The following is a 21,168-nucleotide window of genomic DNA, read 5'->3' on the forward strand; positions in this document are numbered from 1 at the left end:
TTGATGTACCACATTGATGTTTTTATGAATGAGTGGCATTAGGGGGCAGTCAGCTCAACTCCAGCTGTACAGGCAATACGTCTCATCAAACCAATGAGAACAGGAAGCACAGCCATCCACAGACACACCTTTGCGCTTAAAGGCAGCTGGACCGAGTAAAACAGAATGCTAGGTTCTCAGGATGCATTTTTCAATGTTTCAAATTACACTGAACTTGTACAGTATGCTAAAACAGCTTGTGTGACTAAACCAAAGAAAGATGATCCAAAAACATCTATAGCATGAGTACTTAAACGAACAATTAAAAATAGAGTGGAGGGAAGGCCAATAATAGGGTTATGTTCTATGTAATGGAAACAAAACAAAAGCAAAATTTTGTTTAAGACACTTTTTGTAGTCTAAATTGATTAGATTAGATTTATAGTTATTTTAATTACTATGCACTAAATTATCTTTATTTGGGGACTCTCAGTAAATACTGATATTCGATTAATTGCGATTAATTCGATTAATTAATCAGCACATCATGTAATTAACTTTTTCTATGGTCTAAATTTATTAGATTTATAGTTATTTTAATTACTATACACAAAATTATCTTTATTTGGGGACTCTCAGTAAATACTGATTTGCGATTAATTGCGATTAATTAATCGGCACATCATGCAATTAACTTTTTCTATGGTCTAAATTGATTATATTTATAGTTATGTTAATTACTATACAGTAAATTATCTTTATTTGCGGCCTCAGTAAATATTGATATTCAATTAATTGCGATTAATTCGATTAATTAATCGGCACATCATGTAATTAACTTTTTCTATGGTCTAAATTTATTAGATTTATAGTTATTTTAATTACTATACACAAAATTATCTTTATTTGGGGACTCTCAGTAAATACTGATTTGCGATTAATTGCGATTAATTAATCGGCACATCATGTAATTAACTTTTTCTATGGTCTAAATTGGTTATATTATATTTATAGTTATGTTAATTACTATACAGTAAATTATCTTTATTTGCGGCCTCAGTAAATATTGATATTCGATTAATTAATCGGCACATCATGTAATTAACTTTTTCTATGGTCTAAATTTATTAGATTTATAGTTATTTTAATTACTATACACTAAATTATCTTTATTTGGGGACTCTCTCAGTAAATACTGATTTGCGATTAATTACGATTAATCAGCACATCATGTAATCAACTTTTTCTATGGTCTAAATTGATTATATTATATTTATAGTTATGTTAATTACTATACAGTAAGTTATCTTTATTCGCGGCCTTTCTCAGTAAATACTGATATTCGATTAACTGTGATTAATTCGATTAATTAATCGGCACATCATGTAATTCGATAAAACATTTTAATCGATTGACAACCCTATTTTGTACATGTTGAAATTAACATGAAACAAGATTAATAAGTGCTATAGAAGAATTGTTCATTCATGTTAACTTATATAGCTAATGTTAAGAAATAAAACCTTATTGTCAAGTGTTATCAATCATCAGCACGACTGAAGTTGAAATTTTCTGGTTATGTAAACAACATTAAAATTCATACTGCACGTTTCCTTAGCTTCTACATTTTGCGAAGCAAGAGGTCGATCGCATTTTTTGTTTGTTTTGTCTTTTTTGCCATGCAAGAGTCTATGTCTATATTCATGCAGAAATATAGGTTTAAATATAAAAACGGATATAGGATGTTTACTTTTTTTTTTCATTTTATTATTTTTAATAAATGTTATTAGCAATAACTGAAACATAATCTTCCCAAAAAAAAAAAGTCATAAGTAACTAAAAAAATAATACAATTTAATTACATTTTTTATTAAATTCTAAAACTGATTCTAAACTGACTTTGTTGCAAAGGATGTCGGCTAAACTAAACATTTTTCTCATAGGACTAGAAATGCATTTTTAATTGCAAAATATTTGCACCACTACCCATTGTCGAAATGTTGAGATGCATGAAAAATTATAATGTTACTCCCTGAAATTAAATCAAATCGTTAGTGCCACCACAGCTGGCTCTAAATCAGCTTCCTACAACCTCACAGCACACGTTCTCAGGTGTGTGTTTACCTGAGCTCCTGTTGAGCAGCAGTGGAGTCCAGTGTGTCCTCCAGCTCGGTCTTTAGCGCCTCCAGCTCTTCTCCCAGATCTCGCCGGTGTTTCTCGGCTTTGGTGCGAGCTACTCTCTCCAGCTCCAGATCTTCTTGAAGTTCACTCAGCTGAGCCTCCAGTTCACGGATCTTCTTCTGCGCCAGATTCTTCTGCGCCGCTTCCTCTTCAATTCTGACGAAACGACAGTCAAGAGCGAAGATTCTTTACTTGTTCTCATCAGTCATTCAAATGGATTACAGATGCTTGTTGTTGTTGTTATGACCAATATATGAACTGTGATATTATCTGCTTTCAGTATCAGCCAAATCAGAGAGCTATGCAGATTCTAAAATCTCAAGGTAAGTCAAGTTGATGTGACACACCTGGCCAGCGCCTCCTGAAGCTCTTCCTCTTTCTTGGCGAGCTGTGCGCGGAGTTCTGCAATCTGCGCCTGCAGTTCAGCGATCTGATCGTGCAGCTCTGTTGAGTCACCCTCCAGTTTCCTCCGGTTCTTCTCCAACTCCTGACGCTGTTTCTCCTCACGACGCAGACGATCTGAGGGAAAAACAGTTATTTCATTAACTTCATTCAGCAGAGTCACGAATGTTGTGTGTCGAAGGGAATTTCAGCTGTAGGGGCAAATACATAGTTGTCGTTCTGGATTCTGATGGGTCAATAGAGCATTCCAGCCAAGCAAAAATACTCGTTCTTCAGGATGTGAATCTCCACTAGAACTTACTTCATAAAATAGGGGCAAACACTCAGGGCATGTTCATATGTTCCGTTTATGTATATATGTTTCAGACTGTGTTCAATTCAGTGTTCACAGGAGCAAATGTAACATCTGTCTGCTACAGTGTCAGAAGAGGCTCTTATTGTGTCCCGTTATCCTTAAAAACAAGTATTGGGACCCAGTGGTTCTGATAAATTTCATTTAGCTGTTCTTCAACACTAAAACAAACCACACAGAGAGTATGTTTTAGGTCTCCTCACCCTCCAGGTCAGTGATCATGGCCTCGTGTTTGTTCTTCAGTTTCTGTAAGCTCTTGGATTTCTCCTCCTCCTCGGCTAGGTTGGTGGTGAATTCAGAGATTCTTTCTTCCATAAGTTTCTTCTCCTGTAGAACCACAATAGACGCACAGTGAGAAAACCAGCCAGCGTTTCTCAATGGTTAATACACAAGACTTCCATTTCACACAGACCTTGGCCAGTTTGTTGTTCTGGTCGTCTAGAAGCATGACCTCCTCTTCAGTCTTCTTCAGCTTGGCCTCCATCGTAACTTTCTCTAGCTGCAGTTTCTGCCGAGCAGCTTCCTCCTCATCCAACTGCTGCTCCAGATCCTATTAAACCACAATGCACGTTATTATTTATTCAACCAATCACAGCTAACAGGCAATGATAGGCAAGCCAATCAACTGAGCCCATTCTTGCTGTAAAACTTTAGATTATTTTAACCTTATTCTGGATTCAGGGTTCCCAAACATTTTGACCAATTAATTTCTTTGACTTTTCCAGTCCTTTGTGAGTACATCATTTTATTGACATTGCACTCGCAAAGAGCAATTTCTAGTCTATAAAATATTTGAGATCCAAGCATAACTAGAAAAATGTATGTTCACTATGGAAACTGTTGCAGGTCTGGAAATCTCAGTTTAAGAATTGGTTGATATTTCCAGGTTTTCCATGACTGTGAGAACCCTGTATATTGCTATTTTGATATGATGGGGGCAAAGCATGCTGGTTAAAAAAAAAATAAAAAAATACAATCAAGTGAAAATAAATAAATAATTAAGCCTATTTGTAGCATTAGTACTACTGTGGTAGTGAAAGCTACAGTTATTGTGAAAAGTTATGACGTGATGGAGGGATGGATTGATGGTTGGAGGGAGGGATGGATACACGGATGGATGGATGGATGGATGATTGGAGGGATGGATGATAGATGCATGGATGGCTACACAGACGGATGGATGGATGGTTGGATGGAGGGAGGGATGGTTGATAAATGCATGGATGGCTACACGGACGGATGGATGGTTGGTTGGATGGAGGGATGAATGGAGGGATGATGGTGGGAGGGATGGATGATAGATGCATGGATGGGTGGAGGTATGGATGGAAGGATGGAGAGATGGAGGGATGATGGATGGAGGGAGGGATGGTTGGAGGTACGGATGGATGGATGAATGGAGGGAGGGATGGATGATAGATACATGGATTGATACACTGATGGATGGATGGACGGATGGATGGATAGATGAATGGATGGATGGATGGATAGATGGATACACGGTTGGTTGGATGGAGGGAGGGATGGATGATATATGCATGGATGGAGGTATGGATGGATGGGGAGATGGATGGTGAGAGGGATGGATGGATGGAGGGATGGTTGGATGGTTGGATGTATGGTTGGATGGAGGGATGATGATAGATACATGGATGGAGGTATGGATGGATGGGGAGATGGATGGTGAGAGGGACGGATGGATGGAGGGATGGTTGGATGGAGGGATGGTTGGATGTATGGTTGGATGGAGGGATGGTTGGATGTATGGTTGGATGGAGGGATGGATGATAGATGCATGGATGGAGGTATGGATGGATGGGGAGATGGATGGTGAGAGGGATGGATGGATGGAGGGATGGTTGGATGGAGGGATGGTTGGATGTATGGTTGGATGGAGGGATGATGATAGATACATGGACAGATAGATGGTTGGATGGAGGGATGGATGTGTGTAATAGACGTGTGTGTGTGTCTGTTTACCGCAATGTTCTGCTGCATCTTCTTCTTCTCCACCTGTAGATGATTGGCTCTCTCCTCCTCCTCCTCCACACGGGCTTCCAGATCATGAAGGATCTCCTCCAGCTCTTGTTTCTTAGCCACCAGACGGTTCCTCATCTCATCCGCTTCAGCACACAGATCCATCTCAGCCTGCAGCTGCTCCTGCAATGCCATCTTCTCTGCATTCAACTGCAGCCAGAGAAACAAACAGCTCATTAAAACTCTGGTAAGAGTCTCATATTTAAAAAAAGTTTGCGATACACTCCAAAAAAGCTGTTTTGTTAAGGAAATGAGAATGAATGATTTAATTAAACTGCTCAAGCTGGAGCATAACCACGAATGTTGACGTCACAGCTCTAATGACCTCGCCCACAGGTGAGTGTGTGTTTTATACCTGCTTCTGTTTGACCTCCATTTCCTGGAGTTGTTGTTCAGCGACCAGTTGTTTCTCTTTCACCTTGTTGAGTTCTTCATCCTTGGCCTGCATCTCCTCATCCTGTCTGCTCACCTGCAGCAGCGGCTTCACCTGGAACACAAACACAAAGTGTCAGTACAGAACACACATCACGCATGTTTTGAACGTGTGTGTATGTGCGAGTGTATGAACCTTTGTGAAGAGTCTCCACCACTGCCAGTTTCTGAGCTTCAGGTAAGCAGCACAGTTCCTCTGAATCACTCTCATGGCCGTCAGTTGCTGCTGTCTCTTAGCAAACGCTCTGTGCGATAAAACACACACACACACACAGTTAAATACCACATTGCTAAAAACTGACCAATACAGAGCCCAACAGTGCCCCCTCATATAAGCTGACCACTAATCATAATGCTCACTTGCGAGCGACGTATCCGCGGCACCAGGCCTGGAAGTTGATGATGACGTCAGTGATCTTCATGTCACGCTCCTCCTCAAGGTGAGCCAGAACTCCAGCACGGAAAAACACTTTACTCTGTCCGATCCGGAACAGGTTTGGATCCAGCTCCAGAGCTTTAATCTAAGATGTGGAGTGAACAAATGTAATGATTATAATAAAACTAATAAACATGATATACACAGTACTAATGCAATAAGCCACAAGAGACCATACATTACACTGATTTTTCCACAGTTAAAGGGTCTTCATGATTTTATAAAAATGCAGCAAAAGCAATATGATAAAAGACACAGATGTTCAATAAATAAATGTATTTACTAATAATAATAAACACTGAATAAACAAACTTAGTATTGCAATGGAGCCAAGTCTCCGTTCTATTCAAAATAAGAGTCCTGAAATAAGTGTATTTCGTGCTTGTTCATAGTCCAGCATTATGCTTCAAATCTTATTTGTTCTGATAATTATTGGGATTTTGGTTTATAATAAACATCATCTGGGACTGTATTAATTTTGGGCTCTTGTAGCTTCTACGTCTGTGCACGTCATAGAAAGGAAAGGCTAAGAACGTTTCTTAACATTCTATAAATCGATTTTAGAAACCATCAGCTTATTAATCATTTAATCGGCCTTTTCTACCACCTTAGTTATCGGTATCAGCAAAATCCACTATCGGTCGACCTCTGTTCACAAGAATGCCAAGAACATTTTTTAGCATTCTATTAGGGCTGAAACAATTAGTCGACATTATCGACAATAAAAAAAAAAATTTAGACTAAAATTTTCGTTGTCGAATAGTCGTTTGATCTCATTTAACGTAACATGAGATGACATTAAACTGTAATGATGACGTGAGAGCAGCACTGCAGTTCACGACTGACTGAGGAGAGGAAGAATTACACAGATCACAGATGCACTCTAAACTTTCACAGCTTCAGCAAAAATACAAAATAAGTAAATACAAAAGCACTCTCATTGTGGAATAAGTGGAGCCGGAGCTCTTTAAAGGAAACACTTTTAATGCGTTACATATTTAATGCGGTTACATCTTTAATGCGTTACATCTTTAACGCGGTTATATTTAATGCAGTTACATCTTTAATGCGGTTACATCTAATGCGGTTACATCTTTAATGCGGTTACATCTTTAATGCGGTTACATCTAATGCGGTTACATCTTTAATGCGGTTACATCTTTAACGCGGTTACATCTTTAACGCGGTTACATCTTTAACGCGGTTACATCTTTAACGCGGTTACATCTTTAACGCGGTTACATCTTTAACGCGGTTACATCTTTAACGCGGTTACATCTTTAATGCGTTACATCTTTAATGCGGTTACATCTTTAATGCGTTTACATCTTTAATGCGTTTACATCTTTAATGCGTTTACATCTTTACAACGCATTAAATGTAACTGCATTAAATGTAACTGCATTAAATGTAACCGCATTAAATGTAACCGCATTAAAGATGTAAACGCATTAAAGATGTAAACGCATTAAAGATGTAACGCATTAAAGATGTAACTGCATTAAAGATGTAACTGCATTAAAGATGTAACTGCATTAAAGATGTAACCGCATTAAAGATGTAACCGCATTAAAGATGTAACCGCATTAAAGATGTAAACGCATTAAAGATGTTACATTTAATGCTTTTAGAGTTGTCTTCACCCCATTATACACGGCAACAAAATACATTTTTGATTTGTTTTTGTTTTGGCTTGTTTTCCAATATAAATATCTAAAACTCCTTTAAAACAATGTACATTTACTTTAGCAGCTATACTGCAGAATAAAAAACTGTTATCTGAGAATGTTGAATATTAAAATACAAATATTTTAAAATATCTAAACATCCTTTAAAAAAGATGCATTGACCTGAGAAGCAGCAGATAAGATATTTAGACTTATCTAGATATCTAGATCTTGAATAGAAGTATATTTTGTCTTTACACTTGCATAAGTATAACCAAGTGAAAAACACACATATACAAAATCCACTTATATTTAAGATACATTCTCTTAAAGTCTAAATATCTTATATGCTGCTTCTCAAGTAAATGCATCTTGTTTTAAGTATTTTTAGACACTTGATAACAATAGGATTTTTTGCAGTGAATTTCTTCACTGAATTAAACTTACTAAAAAGTATTTTTCCCCCTATATGACATTCACTGAATTACAGAGGTATTTATAAGATGATTTTGTCCTCTTTATTGTTAGTAAGCATGTTTAATACAACCTTTTAAGTCGGGCACAAGCTGAATAATCGGTTAAGAGCTAACGATTAATCGTTGCGATAATTGCAGAATAGTCGAATAATCATTCGAATAATCGTTAGATTAATCGATTATCAAAATAATCATTAGTTGCAGCCCTACATTCTATAAATCGATTTTAGAAACTATCGGCCTATTAATCGGTTATCTGCCTTTTCCACCACCTTAGTTATCGGTATCGCCAAAATCCACTATTGGTCGACATCTAAAGGAAAGACTAAGATATTTTATTATTATTATTTTCTAAATCAATTTTACAAAACTATTGGCCGATTAATCGGTTATTTTCCACCATTTTCCACCACCTTAGTTATCGTATCGGCCAACCTCTAGTCACCGACAGTTTATTGAAACATTAAAATCTCACCATCAGTACACAGGCCTGTTTTCCATCCATGAAGCCTTTAGGAATGGCATTTGGTGTGAGGATTTCATATCTGAACAAAAACACAAACCAACATTAACATCACAAAAGAAAAACAAATCAAATTTTGAACTTCTGTTCACTTAGAAGGAAAACAAAAGAGATAATAAAGTTTAATGCTTAGTTTGTAATAAGGAGTTTACTTTGAAGAACTGTTTTATGTGAAGTTAAAGAACCTCAGAAAATAAACTACAGCAGCATTTGAGCAGCTCACCTCTGTCTGAACTCCTGGAAGACGATGCGGTTCGGGAATCCCTGTCTGCAGATCCTGATGCCTTCCAGAACACCGTTACACCTGAGCTGATCCAGAACCAGATGAGGGTCCAACTTACCCGCCTGAGATCCAGAGAAATACAGAGCGCATATTATTATATCAGAGTCGGAAATGAATGGGGGCTCTGGGCAAAATTGATGTTATTTGACATAAATGTATGAGAGACCCGGGGGCAAATATTGCAACTTAATGTAAAAGTAATTTTCTGACATTGAATTGTAGTCTTTTAATTAGAGTACTGTTGTGGAAACTCAGTGTGTACCTTTTTCTCGTGATTGGGAATGATGCAGCGGACGAAGTTTGGGTTGGTGTTTCTCAGAGTGGCCATGAGTTTAGAAAGCTGCTCCTTATAGAGCTGGCCGACCGTCCGGAACATTCCCTTACGAGTCTTAAAAGCTCCTGGCAACTCCGACATACCAGCAACCTTATCCAGACCCACAATACGATCCACTGAGAGACAAAGTGGGTGTCAATATAATGTCTAAACATGACCTCAAGCATGCAGTCCGATCATGGCGTGAACTCACAGACAATAAAACTTCAAACACACTTCAGCAATGGTGACAAACCACAACAGCATGTGTGTATGTGGGGGTGGCGGTGGGGATGGGACATGATGCTGGTGAAGAGTGAGGGGGAAAATCACACACAGACCAATGGAACCAACTCAATGCAGTGCAGGTGTGAATGTTTGTACTAATGAACTGTACATTTGTCATCTTCATGTATGAGTGTGTACAAGGTCCCTAAGTAATATATATATATTATTTGAACTTTTTTTGCAAATAAATTAAACTCTAGTTTTAGTGTTGGCCACTATTTTTTATGCTGTTTATATGAATGATAGTCTGATTCTGCTTTTGTCATGAACAAATCAAATTTCAGAATTATAAACAAAATGGTTTACAAGTGTTTCCTACATAATTGTTTTTGCAGTTTTGTATTGTCGTAACACCAAAACACCATGTGCCGATGCATTCCTGATGTAAAGCCACTGCAACAAAGAAAGAGACTGACTATTGTACGATGCAACAAAAATCTGACGAACAAAATAACGATGTTTTAATGTTTTTGCAAAAGACTGACTATTTGCATGATGCAACGAAAAATCTGACAAACAAAATAACAATGTTTCCACGAGAGAAATATCTATTGCACAATGCAACAAAAATCTGATGAACAAAATAGCAACGTTTCAATGTTACTGCATTGAAAAAGAGACTGACTATTGCACAATTCAACGAAAATCAGACAACAAAATAATGATTTTTCAATGTTTTTGCGAGAGACTGAGTATTGTACGATGCAATGAAAATCTGTCGCACAAAATAGCGATGTTTCCATGTTTTTGCAAGAGACTGACTATTGTACGATGCAATGAAAATCTGTCGCACAAAATAACTATGTTTCCATGTTTTTGCGAGACTGACTATTGTACGATGCAATGAAAATCTGTCGCACAAAATAATGTTTCCATGTTTTTGCAAGACTGACTATTGTATGATGCAACGAAAATCTGTCGCACAAAATAGCGATGTTTCCATGTTTTTGCGAGAGACTGACTATTGTACGATGCATTGAATATCTGTCGCACAAAATAGCGATGTTTCCATGTTTTTGCGAGAGACTGACTATTGTACGATGCATTGAATATCTGACGCACAAAATAGCGATGTTTCCATGTTTTTGCGAGAGACTGACTATTGTACGATGCATTGAATATCTGTCGCACAAAATAACGATGTTTCCATGTTTTTGCGAGAGACTGACTATTGTACGATGCATTGAATATCTGTCGCACAAAATAGCGATGTTTCCATGTTTTTGCGAGAGACTGACTATTGCACGATGCATTGAATATCTGTCGCACAAAATAACGATGTTTCCATGTTTTTGCGAGAGACTGACTATTGTACGATGCATTGAATATCTGTCGCACAAAATAGCGATGTTTCCATGTTTTTGCGAGAGACTATTGCACGATGCAACGAAAAATCTGACGAACGAAATAACAGTTTCAATATTTTTGCGAGAGGCTATTGTACAATGAAACAAAAATCTGACCAAAAAAATTAGTGTTTTTTTTGTTTTTATCCCCTTTTCTCCCAATTTTTGGAATGCCCAATTCCCACTACTTAGTAGGTCCTCGTGGTGGCGCGGTTACTCACCTCAATCCAGGTGGCGGAGGACAAGTCTCAGTTGCCTCCGCTTCTGAGACCGTCAATCCGCGCATCTTATCACGTGACTCATTGTGCATGACACCGCGGAGACTCACAGCATGTGGAGGCTCATGCTACTCTCCACGATCCACGCACAACTTACCACACGCCCCATTGAGAGCGAGAACCACTAATCACGACCACGAGGAGGTTACCCCATGTGACTCTACCCTCCCTAGCAACCGGGCCAATTTTGTTGCTTAGGAGACCTGGCTGGAGTCACTCAGCACGCTCTGGATTCGAACTCGCGACTCCAAGGGTGGCAGTCAGCGACAATACTCGCTGAGATACCCAGACTCCCAAAATAATACTGTTTTAATATTTTTGTGAGACTGACTATTGTACAATGCAACGAAAATCTGAAGAACAAAAATAACACTATTTCAATATTTTTGTCAAAGACTGACTAGTGTGGGATGCTGCGAGTGACACAATGGCCTGCGCTGTTTACCACAAAAATACAAGAGAAAACAAGCAAAATATTTCTTCACAATATACAGTATATTATATCCTGTGTGTGTGTGTGTGTATATATATATATATATATATATATATATATATATATATATATATATATATATATATATATATATATATATATATATATATACACACACACACACACACACAGAATTTGCCAATCAATTGCAAAAAGTTAATTTTGAACCTTATGTGAATGTGCGTAACTGCATTCTGTAGGTCATGTTTTACTGGTGAAAACAAAACTAAACCCATGCAGTTTATACCCATTTCGGCAGAACCAAAGACCAACAGCGGAGGCGCCAAAGCACACTATTACACAGAGAGACAGGAGAGGAGAGAGAGACAGCTCACATCAGAGACGATATATCCATAAGAAAACATACAGGACAGAAAACAGCAGGAGAAGAACAACAACTGTGGATGAAGAGAGAAATAAAGTAATATGACAGAAAATCAAAGCTTTCACCTGGTTCTAAGTGAAGGAAAGGAAAGCTCAGATAGAAATAAGCTCTCTGACAATTCTGGAGCTCTGAGAGAGAGAAAGACGTACAGTAGAGGGGGAGGACAGAGGGTTCAACGGGACATGAAAAGAACGGATGAATGAAGAAGAGTAGAGACAGAGGAACCGAACTCTAGAACAGACCAGCAGAAGAGACCAGAAAACAAATCCAGTAAATCTTAACAACAGCTGATGTTACGCTAATGACAGGTTAACAAGGGGTCGGTCCCAAAGCTCCACATCGTCCAGTTAGCTATACTGATTTCTGAGTATTTTTAAGGAACAGACCACTGAAAAAATGTTGTGTTCAGTGTCTGATCGAATCTGATCTATCAACTCACCGTCCTTCCACAGCTCTGAAACAAACTTGTCAGTGGATTGATTGAGCAGAGTGGCCACGTTATCATTCAGCGGATCCATGTTCTTCATCAGCCACTCATCTGCCTTATAATCCACCTGACAAACACAGTTACAAACGGTTAGAGATCACAAAACTAAATCATTTTTACAACATCACTTTATCTCTGGAGTCTATAATCACCTTCCCAGCATAATGAATGATGCAGAAATCGGCCTCGTCCTTCAGTTTCTTGGGCTTGTGGAATTTGGGGTGAGTTCCCTGCTCCTGAAGAACCTTCTCCACAAAGCTCTTATCTGTGGCTTTGGGAAACCAGCACTCCTCATCCAGCAGAGCCAGGATCCCTGGAGGACTCGCCTGCGGACGCAGAATAGGTTACAATCCAAGAAAGTAGCGTACAACTGAAGATCACTGAATTCTAATGCAGATTCGATAACGATTCTTTTAGTATTTTTGAGGAAGTTCCGATGTTTTTAATGAAAATGGAACTGGTTCTGAGTAAGAACCAGTTCTCGATTTCCAACTCTAGAAATCGGCTGAGCCACTAACAGGTTTCTCAATGAGGTCGATGCAGGGCTGCAAGTCGAGGCCGAAGTCGATGAAGCTCCACTCGATGCCCTCGCGCTGATACTCCTCCTGCTCCAGGATGAACATGGTGTGATTGAAGAGCTGCTGCAGCTTCTCGTTAGTGTAATTAATACACAACTGCTCAAACGAGTTCAGCTGCAGACACAAAGACCAAAACACAAATCATCACTGTCAGTGCAGGAATTATCGATAATCGCAACATAAACACACTTGAAAGGGTACATCACATTTTTTGTGATTTACAACATATTTTTTCGAAGTATCGAAGTATCGCTTATACAAGAAATATACTCTAAGCAAATATGCAAACATGAATGTAGCGGTCTCGTTGTACATACTTAACGTTATTGCACTAATGACGCGGTAAAAAACCTCAGTCCTCAAGGGGGCGATAGAGTTACCTTCAAATGTCTGTGACATAAAACTGATTGTGTTATTATTCAGGTAGCTAGCTATAAACATTTTGACTAACCTTTCAAAAAGTTAGTCGACTCTCTAAAATAATTTTTAATTTCTAAAGTCTTTTGACATTGTTGCTCTGCCATGACATTATTTGATCTGAAAGATAAAACTGACCATAAACGACGACAACTGACACCAATGACTATTATAGCGCCCCTTGTGGCAACACTGAGAATGCAACGCGGTATGAATTGCATTTTGACACACTTCTGAACGACGTGTTGTGCAGCTAAAAGTACTTGCGTCAAGTATGTTTCAGGTCACTGATGTCCGACACCAGAATTATTCTTCACAACACATTTCATACAAGCATGCCGTTTCATGGTACATTATTAACGTGCGTTCTTGTGGCGGTAATAAACCTGAACGCTCAATGAGGCAATAGTGTTACCTTCAAATGTCTGTGACATTAAACTGGATGCGTTATTATTCAGGTAGTTAGCTATAAATATGTCGACTAACCTTCCAAAATGTTAGTCGACTTTCTAAAATTATACGTAATTTCTAAAATCTTATCAATAGATAGTGCAGTCGATAATTTTGATATGAACATGTTTTATGAAGATTCTCTTCAAACTGTTGCTCTGCCACGACAGTAGTTGATCTGAAAGAGAAAACTGACCGTAAACGGCGACAATTTACGCCCATGTCTGCTATAGCGCCCCTTGTGGCATTATGAAACATTTCAGAATGACATGTGTAGCTAAAAGCGTTTGCATTCAAATTCTTGCGTAAGGTATGTTTTCAAGGTAGCCCGATATATCGGTTTTACCAATTAATCGGTACCGATAGTTGCTTTTTAGAACTTTTCTTCATCAATAAACTTTTTGGATTGGTTATCGGCAAAAAACAGATTATTATTTTTATTTTTTTACTTTTCCTCATCAATAAACCTCATTGTGTGAAATATACTTACTTATACTGTATATACTGTATACAAAACTCTTCATCTGGTGAATATATAGGCTATAAAAAGCTTCATTTGTTTATTCCTAACATATAGAGTATTGTAACGGAGCCAAGTCCCCGGTGTATTTTGGGCTAGTTTATAGTTAAAAGTCCTATCGGCTTTTTCCACCTCCTTGGTTATCGGTATCGGCAAAATCCACTATTGGTTCACATCTAGTATGTTTCCGGTCATACTGTAGATGTCTGAGACCAGAATTATGGTTCACAACACATTTCGTTTCAGCATATCCCATTATCGTAAAAGTGGCATTATTCGGCACACTAAGATTAAAGAAATTCTGCCTTACCTCAAAGATCTCAAATCCGGCGATGTCCAATATGCCGATGAATGAAGCGCCCTGACGTTTGGTTTTATCCAGAGCTTTATTGATACGCATCACCAACCAGCGGAACATCCTCTCGTAAGTGGCTTTAGCCAACGCTTCCACAGCGAACTCCGCCTGCTCCTGCGTCTGCGCCTTCTGCACGTAATCACGGCCCACTTTGATTCGCGGCGAGAGGATGGCGCGTGTGAAATCCGTCACGTTCATTCCCATCAGATGAGAAACCTTCTGAGCAGCTGTCCGGGGAAAAATCATATATAAAATAAACATGGATAATACAGTTGACTAGCATAAGGTACTAGCTTAATTCTGGCTAATGTAAGATATAGTATAACATCCCCCTACTGCTGGCACAACCAAGTCTTATGGTGGTCCAGCTGTTTTTTTAACATAGTAGCTGGTTTGTTGCTGGTTCAAGATGGTCTACCAAGCAACCTCGGCCTAACCAACTGGTAATCCAGTTGATCAACCACATAGACCAACTTGGACCAGCTAATGACCAATTTCTGTTCGTTTGTGACGTCAAAAATATTCTTACCAGTGTCATCAGGCATGGAGGCCTGGTCAGAGTGACGCTCCTTCTTAAAGGTCATATTACCCAGCTGTAGTACAGACGAAACGACCCTCAGGAGACCTGAAGAGGATGCACACAAATCACAACAACACGTATAATACATTTATAAATGCATCTCATACATGCTGCAGATCATTTTATTGCCATGTTCGCAGCAGTATCCATTTACCGGTCTGTTCATCTTCAGGGATACCCATGATCTTCATGGCCTCCATAGTCTCCACATACATGTCTCTGTCCTGCTGTCCCGGGATGGTCACGTTCCCATTGGAGAGGAACCGATAGTTGTTATAGTTCTCCAGACACAGTTCAGCTGAATGCGATAGGGAAACAAATCAAAACAAACACATGAATTCATCAAATCCTTAAATGGTCCTCAAACCACAATGAGGTCTCATGCTTATTGCTATTAATACAATATTAGTAAATCTATAAACTCAAAACATTGGGCTGGTTGTTCAATAAGCACGTATAACAGCAGTGAACGTTGATACTCACAGCGCAGTTTGTCTCCTGCGCCAGAGAGCATGTAGTAGAACAAGTGGAAGGTCCTCTCTTCTTTAGCTTGACGAATTGCACGAGATTTTTCCAACAGGTCTGAAAGTTATCAGTCAAAGACAAACAACAGGACAGAGAGCATCATCCAATCACACTACACCAGTTCTTTCGAAAAACCTTTTTTGATTTTTAAGTATCATATTAGGCCTGTCTAATCTTGTGAGCTACCTTGCTGTCAACTGCCTACATAGGCTGCTACCTTCTAAGACAACAGTCCTAACCAAATTTGAAGCAGCTATACACTACACAATACGACAGACTTGACTCGCAACAGATTCCAGTAGAGCTGTTCAGGTTGAACCTGGAAAACAATTCGCATTTTACGTGCTTTACGAAATGGACGACTGTTGTAGTCCTTATTTAGTGACGGGTTAGCAACATGCATTTTCAAAATCCACAATTGATGTATAACTGTGTGTAATTTATGTTCTAGAACAAAACGCAAAGTGTCTTTAAGTAATTTCCCCCACAGATCTTATTTTACTCGTAATTCGAAAATCCCTTTTCTAAAAGCCCATTGGAAATACCTGAGGGAACCCATAGTGAATTAGCCTTCATGGTGTGGCTGCAATCTGACGTCACAGCTAAACAGCTCTATAGAGTTTGATGTTAGCATGTTGCTAAGCTAACAATGCGATACTCTAATAAGCGTAAAAATACGTAGCTCACAAATATTGTCTAAAACTATTTTTATAGATACTTTTTAATATTGAATAAACTATATCTTTGAAGAATTTTTAGATTGTATTTTATATCCCTGCTGGAAAATCCAGCTTAAGCTGGTAGCTGTGTTTTGGAACATGGTAGCTGGTTTCTAGCTGGTCCAAGCTGCTCATTAGCTGGTCCAAGATGGTCTTCTGTTGGTCCAAGATGGTCCAAGCTGGTCTTCAGCTGGGAGACCATCTTGGACGAGCTACCAGCTGGTCTTACCTGCTCAAGGTGGTCAAGATGGTTTTTGGAACATGGTAGCTGGTCAACCAGCTACGAACCAGCTTGGACCAGCTCATAACCAGCTTGGACCAGCTTGGACCAGCTCATGACCAGCTTGGACCAGCTCAAGTTCAGCTCGGACCAGCTCGGACTAGCTCATGACCAGCTCAAGTCCAGCTTGGTCCAGCTCTGACCAGCTCAAGACCAGCTCAAGACCAGCTTGGACTAGCTTGGACTAGCTCAAGTCCAGCTCTGACCAGCTCAAGACCAGCTTGAACTAGCTCAAGTCCAGCTCTGACCAGCTCAAGACCAGCTTGGACTAGCTCAAGTCCAGCTCTGACCAGCTCAAGACCAGCTCAAGACCAGCTTGGACTAGCTCAAGTCCAGCTCTGACCAGCTCAAGACCAGCTTGGACTAGCTCAAGTCCAGCTCTGGCCAGCTAAAGACCAGCTTGGACCAGCTCAAGTCCAGCTCTGACCAGCTCAAGACCAGCTTGTCTCCCATGTTCCAAAACACAGCTACCAGCTTAAGCAGGATATTCCTGAAGGGATAAAGGATATATAGGATGATATTTTATATTTTAAAGCGAGGCCCCTTAGAAGGCAGCATAAGGTTACTTTAAAATGCTTTCTGGGCAGGCAGCTCACTAGGTTTAGAAACAGAGTTTATCAACTAGCTCAAGGATACAGGTTTCAATATTGGCTCCAACGATGTATCCGTTAACGTCAAAGTTGATTCTAATGAATTTGCCCTAAAACATAGAAAAGACGAATGTTGAATCAGATGCATTTACAGTCAGAATATATGAAAAGATCATTATAACAGAGCAGGTCTTACGAATCGTGAAGAGTTGTCATTCTTCACAGTCTTGGCGTTACCGAAAGCCTCCAGGATTGGGTTAGCTTGTAGTAGCTGCTTCTCCAGCTCACCCTGGTGGCCAAACAGAGAAATCGTTTTTTAGTTTGGGTGCATTATAGTAGTTCAAACAAATCACTGAAGTCATTTTGAAGAGTTGATCGTTTTTGATTTTCACTTCCAAAGCAAAGCTCTTAAACAAAACTTTTCACACACAGACGAGCACATGGCTAATATAACAACACTGCGTGACAAACCCGGGCCAAGTACAACACAAAGATAAGCACGACTTGACCCCCACAAAAAATATTTTGAAAAAACATAGCAAGCATGGCCCTCACCAAGGAAAGATACTTCCACCAATGTGAGCAGCCCATCACCTCTGAAAACAAAACATTCATGCTGGAATCTCTCAACAATAATCTCATACAACCATGTTTGGGATAAAAAGCGCTCAAATGGAGATACATAAACTTATGGCTCAAACTTTCATTGACTTTTCATTGAAAGAACACGTACATAATGAAACACAAAGCTTTATGTACAAAAAAATATGTTGTGTGCCATTGATAACCACAGAAAATACTTTGAGCGATTCGTCTCAGTGTGTATAAACAATCATGAAACACATTTACAGAAACACACTTGCAACGGAAGTCTAAGGCCACGTCCACACTAATACGTTTTCGTTTGAAAACGCATCTTTTTCTCAACATTTTGGCCTTCCGTCCACACAGAGACGGAGTTTTTGACAGCAAAAACTGAGCTTTTCGAAAACGCTCTCCCAAGTGGATACATTTGAAAACGCCGTCTTCGCATTGTACTGTGGATGGGGAAGACGGAGATATCTGAAAACGATGAGGTATTTGTTGTCATGTGACGCAGACATGTGATGCATTCAACCCAAACGATCAAGATGGCGGATCTTGTAGCGGTGATATTGTGCCTGTTATTCACTTTGGTAGCACCGTTTAAGATAAATGTTACTTTGTACCACTTCACAATGCAGTCCTTCAAAGGTGACACAAAGTTTACTCTGAATTGCTGTCCGGCGACGAAACACAAGTATAACTGCATTTCAGCTTGTACATGGAATTACGATTTTTAACAGTAAGGGGATTTAAGCGTTTTCGTACGTTTTAGTGTGGACGAGCAACTTGTGGAAAAACGTCAGTGTGGACAAAGAGCATTTCGAAAACGCAGTTTTCAAACGTATCCGGATTAATGTGGACGTAGCCTAAGAGGCACATGTTCTGGATGGTTTAAAAGCAGAAATGTGAACAGTATTTGTGTTAAAGCACTCAGAATACTTTAGTGAAAATGAGGGCTGTCGATTAAACATGTTAATTCAGTGTAATTAATTATATATAAAAAATGAAATGTTATTAACGCAATTTGCAGTAATATGTTTGTAAGCATATGTGCTTTGGTGTGCAGCGTTTGATCGTCCAACATCGCAAGACCATTCAGACGCGACTTAAATTCCAGAAAATACAGTAGTCATGACATTAGTTGAAAGACTGGATGTAAATTTGCATAGACAGTGTCAGTAAGTGATTCTATCACTAGTCTCATGCTAATGTGTTTTGTTTGAGTGTAGTTATGGATATACCTTAAAGTTCATTCACAGTGCTGAATGTTTGCCTGCTAGGCATCCACCGTAAACACATTTTTTGTTCGATCTTTACAAATTGAGGGGCGACAAGCATAACTGACAGCACGTCACAAATGTTTTACTTAAAGGTGCAAAACATTTGACTACTCCCTGAAATATATGAATGAAATAAGTGTCAGGAGATACACTATATTGCCAAAAGTATTCGCTCACCCATCCAAATAATTGAATTCAGGTGTTCCAATCACTTCCATGGCCACAGGTGTATAAAATGAAGCACCTAGGCATGCAGACTGCTTCTACAAACATTTGTGAAAGAATGGGCCGCTCTCAGGAGCTCAGTGAATTCCAGCGTGGTACTGTGATAGGATACCACCTGTGCAACAAGTCCAGTCGTGAAATTTCCTCGCTACTAAATATTCCACAGTCAACTGTCAGTGGTATTATAACAAAGTGGAAGCGATTGGGAATGACAGCAACTCAGCCACGAAGTGGTAGGCCACGTAAAATGACAGAGCGGGGTCAGCGGATGCAGAGACGCATAGTGCGCAGAGGTCGCCAACTTTCTGGCAGAGTCAATCGCTACAGACCTCCAAAGTTCATGTGGCCTTCAGATTAGCTCAAGAACAGTGCATAGAGAGCTTCATGGAATGGGTTTCCATGGCCGAGCAGCTGCATCCAAGCCATACATCACCAAGTGCAATGCAAAGCGTCGGATGCAGTGGTGTAAAGCACGCCGCCACTGGACTCTAGAGCAGTGGAGACGCGTTCTCTGGAGTGACGAATCACACTTCTCCATCTGGCAATCTGATGGACGAGTCTGGGTTTGGCGGTTGCCAGGAGAACGGTACTGGTCTGACTGCATTGTGCCAACTGTGAAGTTTGGTGGAGGGGGGATTATGGTGTGGGGTTGTTTTTCAGGAGCTGGGCTTGGCCCCTTAGTTCCAGTGAAAGGAACTCTGAATGCTTCAGCATACCAAGAGATTTTGGACAATTCCATGCTCCCAACTTTGTGGGAATAGTTTGGGGATGGCCCCTTCCTGTTCCAACATGACTGCAGACCAGTGCACAAAGCAAGGTCCATAAAGACATGGATGAGCGAGTTTGGTGTGGAAGAACTTGACTGGCCTGCACAGAGTCCTGACCTCAACCCGATAGAGCACCTTTGGGATGAATTAGAGCGAAGACTGTGAGCCAGGCCTTCTCGTCCAACATCAGTGTCTGACCTCACAAATGCGCTTCTGGAAGAATGGTCAAAAATTCCCATAAACACACTCCTAAACCTTGTGGAAAGCCTTCCCAGAAGAGTTGAAGCTGTTATAGCTGCAAAGGGTGGGCCGACCTCATATTAAACCCTATGGATTAAGAATGGGATGTCACTTAAATTCATATGCGTCTAAAGGCAGATGAGCGAATACTTTTGGCAATATAGTGTATATCACCGATCTCTAAAAAGCTCTAAACTCTGTAAACAGCAAACAGAAACGTGTCCGTGGACAATGACGCTTTCGACCTGTCAATCATTTTGCACGTTCTCATTGTACTGTAGTTGCAGCGAATTATTGAGGCTTAATGCCATTTTTATGGCATGTTGTTCATAACAGTTGTCAGCTGAGGGCGCTATTTTGCTACTGTTGTTTTTGACAACAATTTCTGCTTGTGTCAGTCTCAATAAAGCTCATTTGGTATGTTTGGAGTACGGGTTTTGGAAAAAGGGTGCATGGCTAATCCAACGGCTCATTTTGGGGAAATTCTAGAACGGCAAATATCGCTTATAGCACCTTTAATTAAACCTGGAACATTCCTGTTAAGTTGAAAATAACCCTAAATATTCCTAAAATTATTGTTATCTTGGCTAAGTTTTGTACTAGTATTTTAAAAGAGAGTTTTTTTCCTCTCCCTGCAACACCTGTGTAAACTGCAGTAAACTGTTTTACATGCGAGTCTTATTAAAATCTTGATCGCTG

General features: G+C 39.6%; 1 protein-coding gene across 3 annotated transcripts in view; it reads right to left on the reverse strand.

Annotated features, from left to right (window-relative positions):
• The window catches only part of LOC127451263 (myosin-9-like), a 66,707-nt gene that overhangs the window by 14,321 nt on the left and 31,218 nt on the right, over nt 1-21,168 (reverse strand). For 2 of the 3 annotated variants that reach the window (XM_051715805.1, XM_051715804.1), the window contains 20 exons: nt 17,569-17,661; nt 17,419-17,482; nt 15,742-15,840; nt 15,413-15,556; nt 15,208-15,303; nt 14,634-14,905; nt 12,877-13,050; nt 12,511-12,684; nt 12,311-12,425; nt 9,031-9,218; nt 8,709-8,830; nt 8,438-8,507; nt 5,744-5,904; nt 5,520-5,628; nt 5,307-5,438; nt 4,895-5,101; nt 3,327-3,464; nt 3,118-3,241; nt 2,508-2,679; nt 2,104-2,316 (listed from right to left, as the gene is read on the reverse strand). In XM_051715805.1, coding sequence (XP_051571765.1) covers nt 2,104-2,316; nt 2,508-2,679; nt 3,118-3,241; nt 3,327-3,464; nt 4,895-5,101; nt 5,307-5,438; nt 5,520-5,628; nt 5,744-5,904; nt 8,438-8,507; nt 8,709-8,830; nt 9,031-9,218; nt 12,311-12,425; nt 12,511-12,684; nt 12,877-13,050; nt 14,634-14,905; nt 15,208-15,303; nt 15,413-15,556; nt 15,742-15,840; nt 17,419-17,482; nt 17,569-17,661 — 2,867 coding nt within the window. Of the gene's footprint in view, nt 1-2,103; nt 2,317-2,507; nt 2,680-3,117; nt 3,242-3,326; nt 3,465-4,894; nt 5,102-5,306; nt 5,439-5,519; nt 5,629-5,743; nt 5,905-8,437; nt 8,508-8,708; nt 8,831-9,030; nt 9,219-12,310; nt 12,426-12,510; nt 12,685-12,876; nt 13,051-14,633; nt 14,906-15,207; nt 15,304-15,412; nt 15,557-15,741; nt 15,841-17,418; nt 17,483-17,568; nt 17,662-17,927; nt 17,969-21,168 lie in introns of those variants that run through there. The other variant, XM_051715807.1, reaches the window with a different exon arrangement.

Source organism: Myxocyprinus asiaticus, chromosome 14, assembly GCF_019703515.2.
Source record: "Myxocyprinus asiaticus isolate MX2 ecotype Aquarium Trade chromosome 14, UBuf_Myxa_2, whole genome shotgun sequence".
NCBI lineage: Eukaryota > Metazoa > Chordata > Actinopteri > Cypriniformes > Catostomidae > Myxocyprinus > Myxocyprinus asiaticus.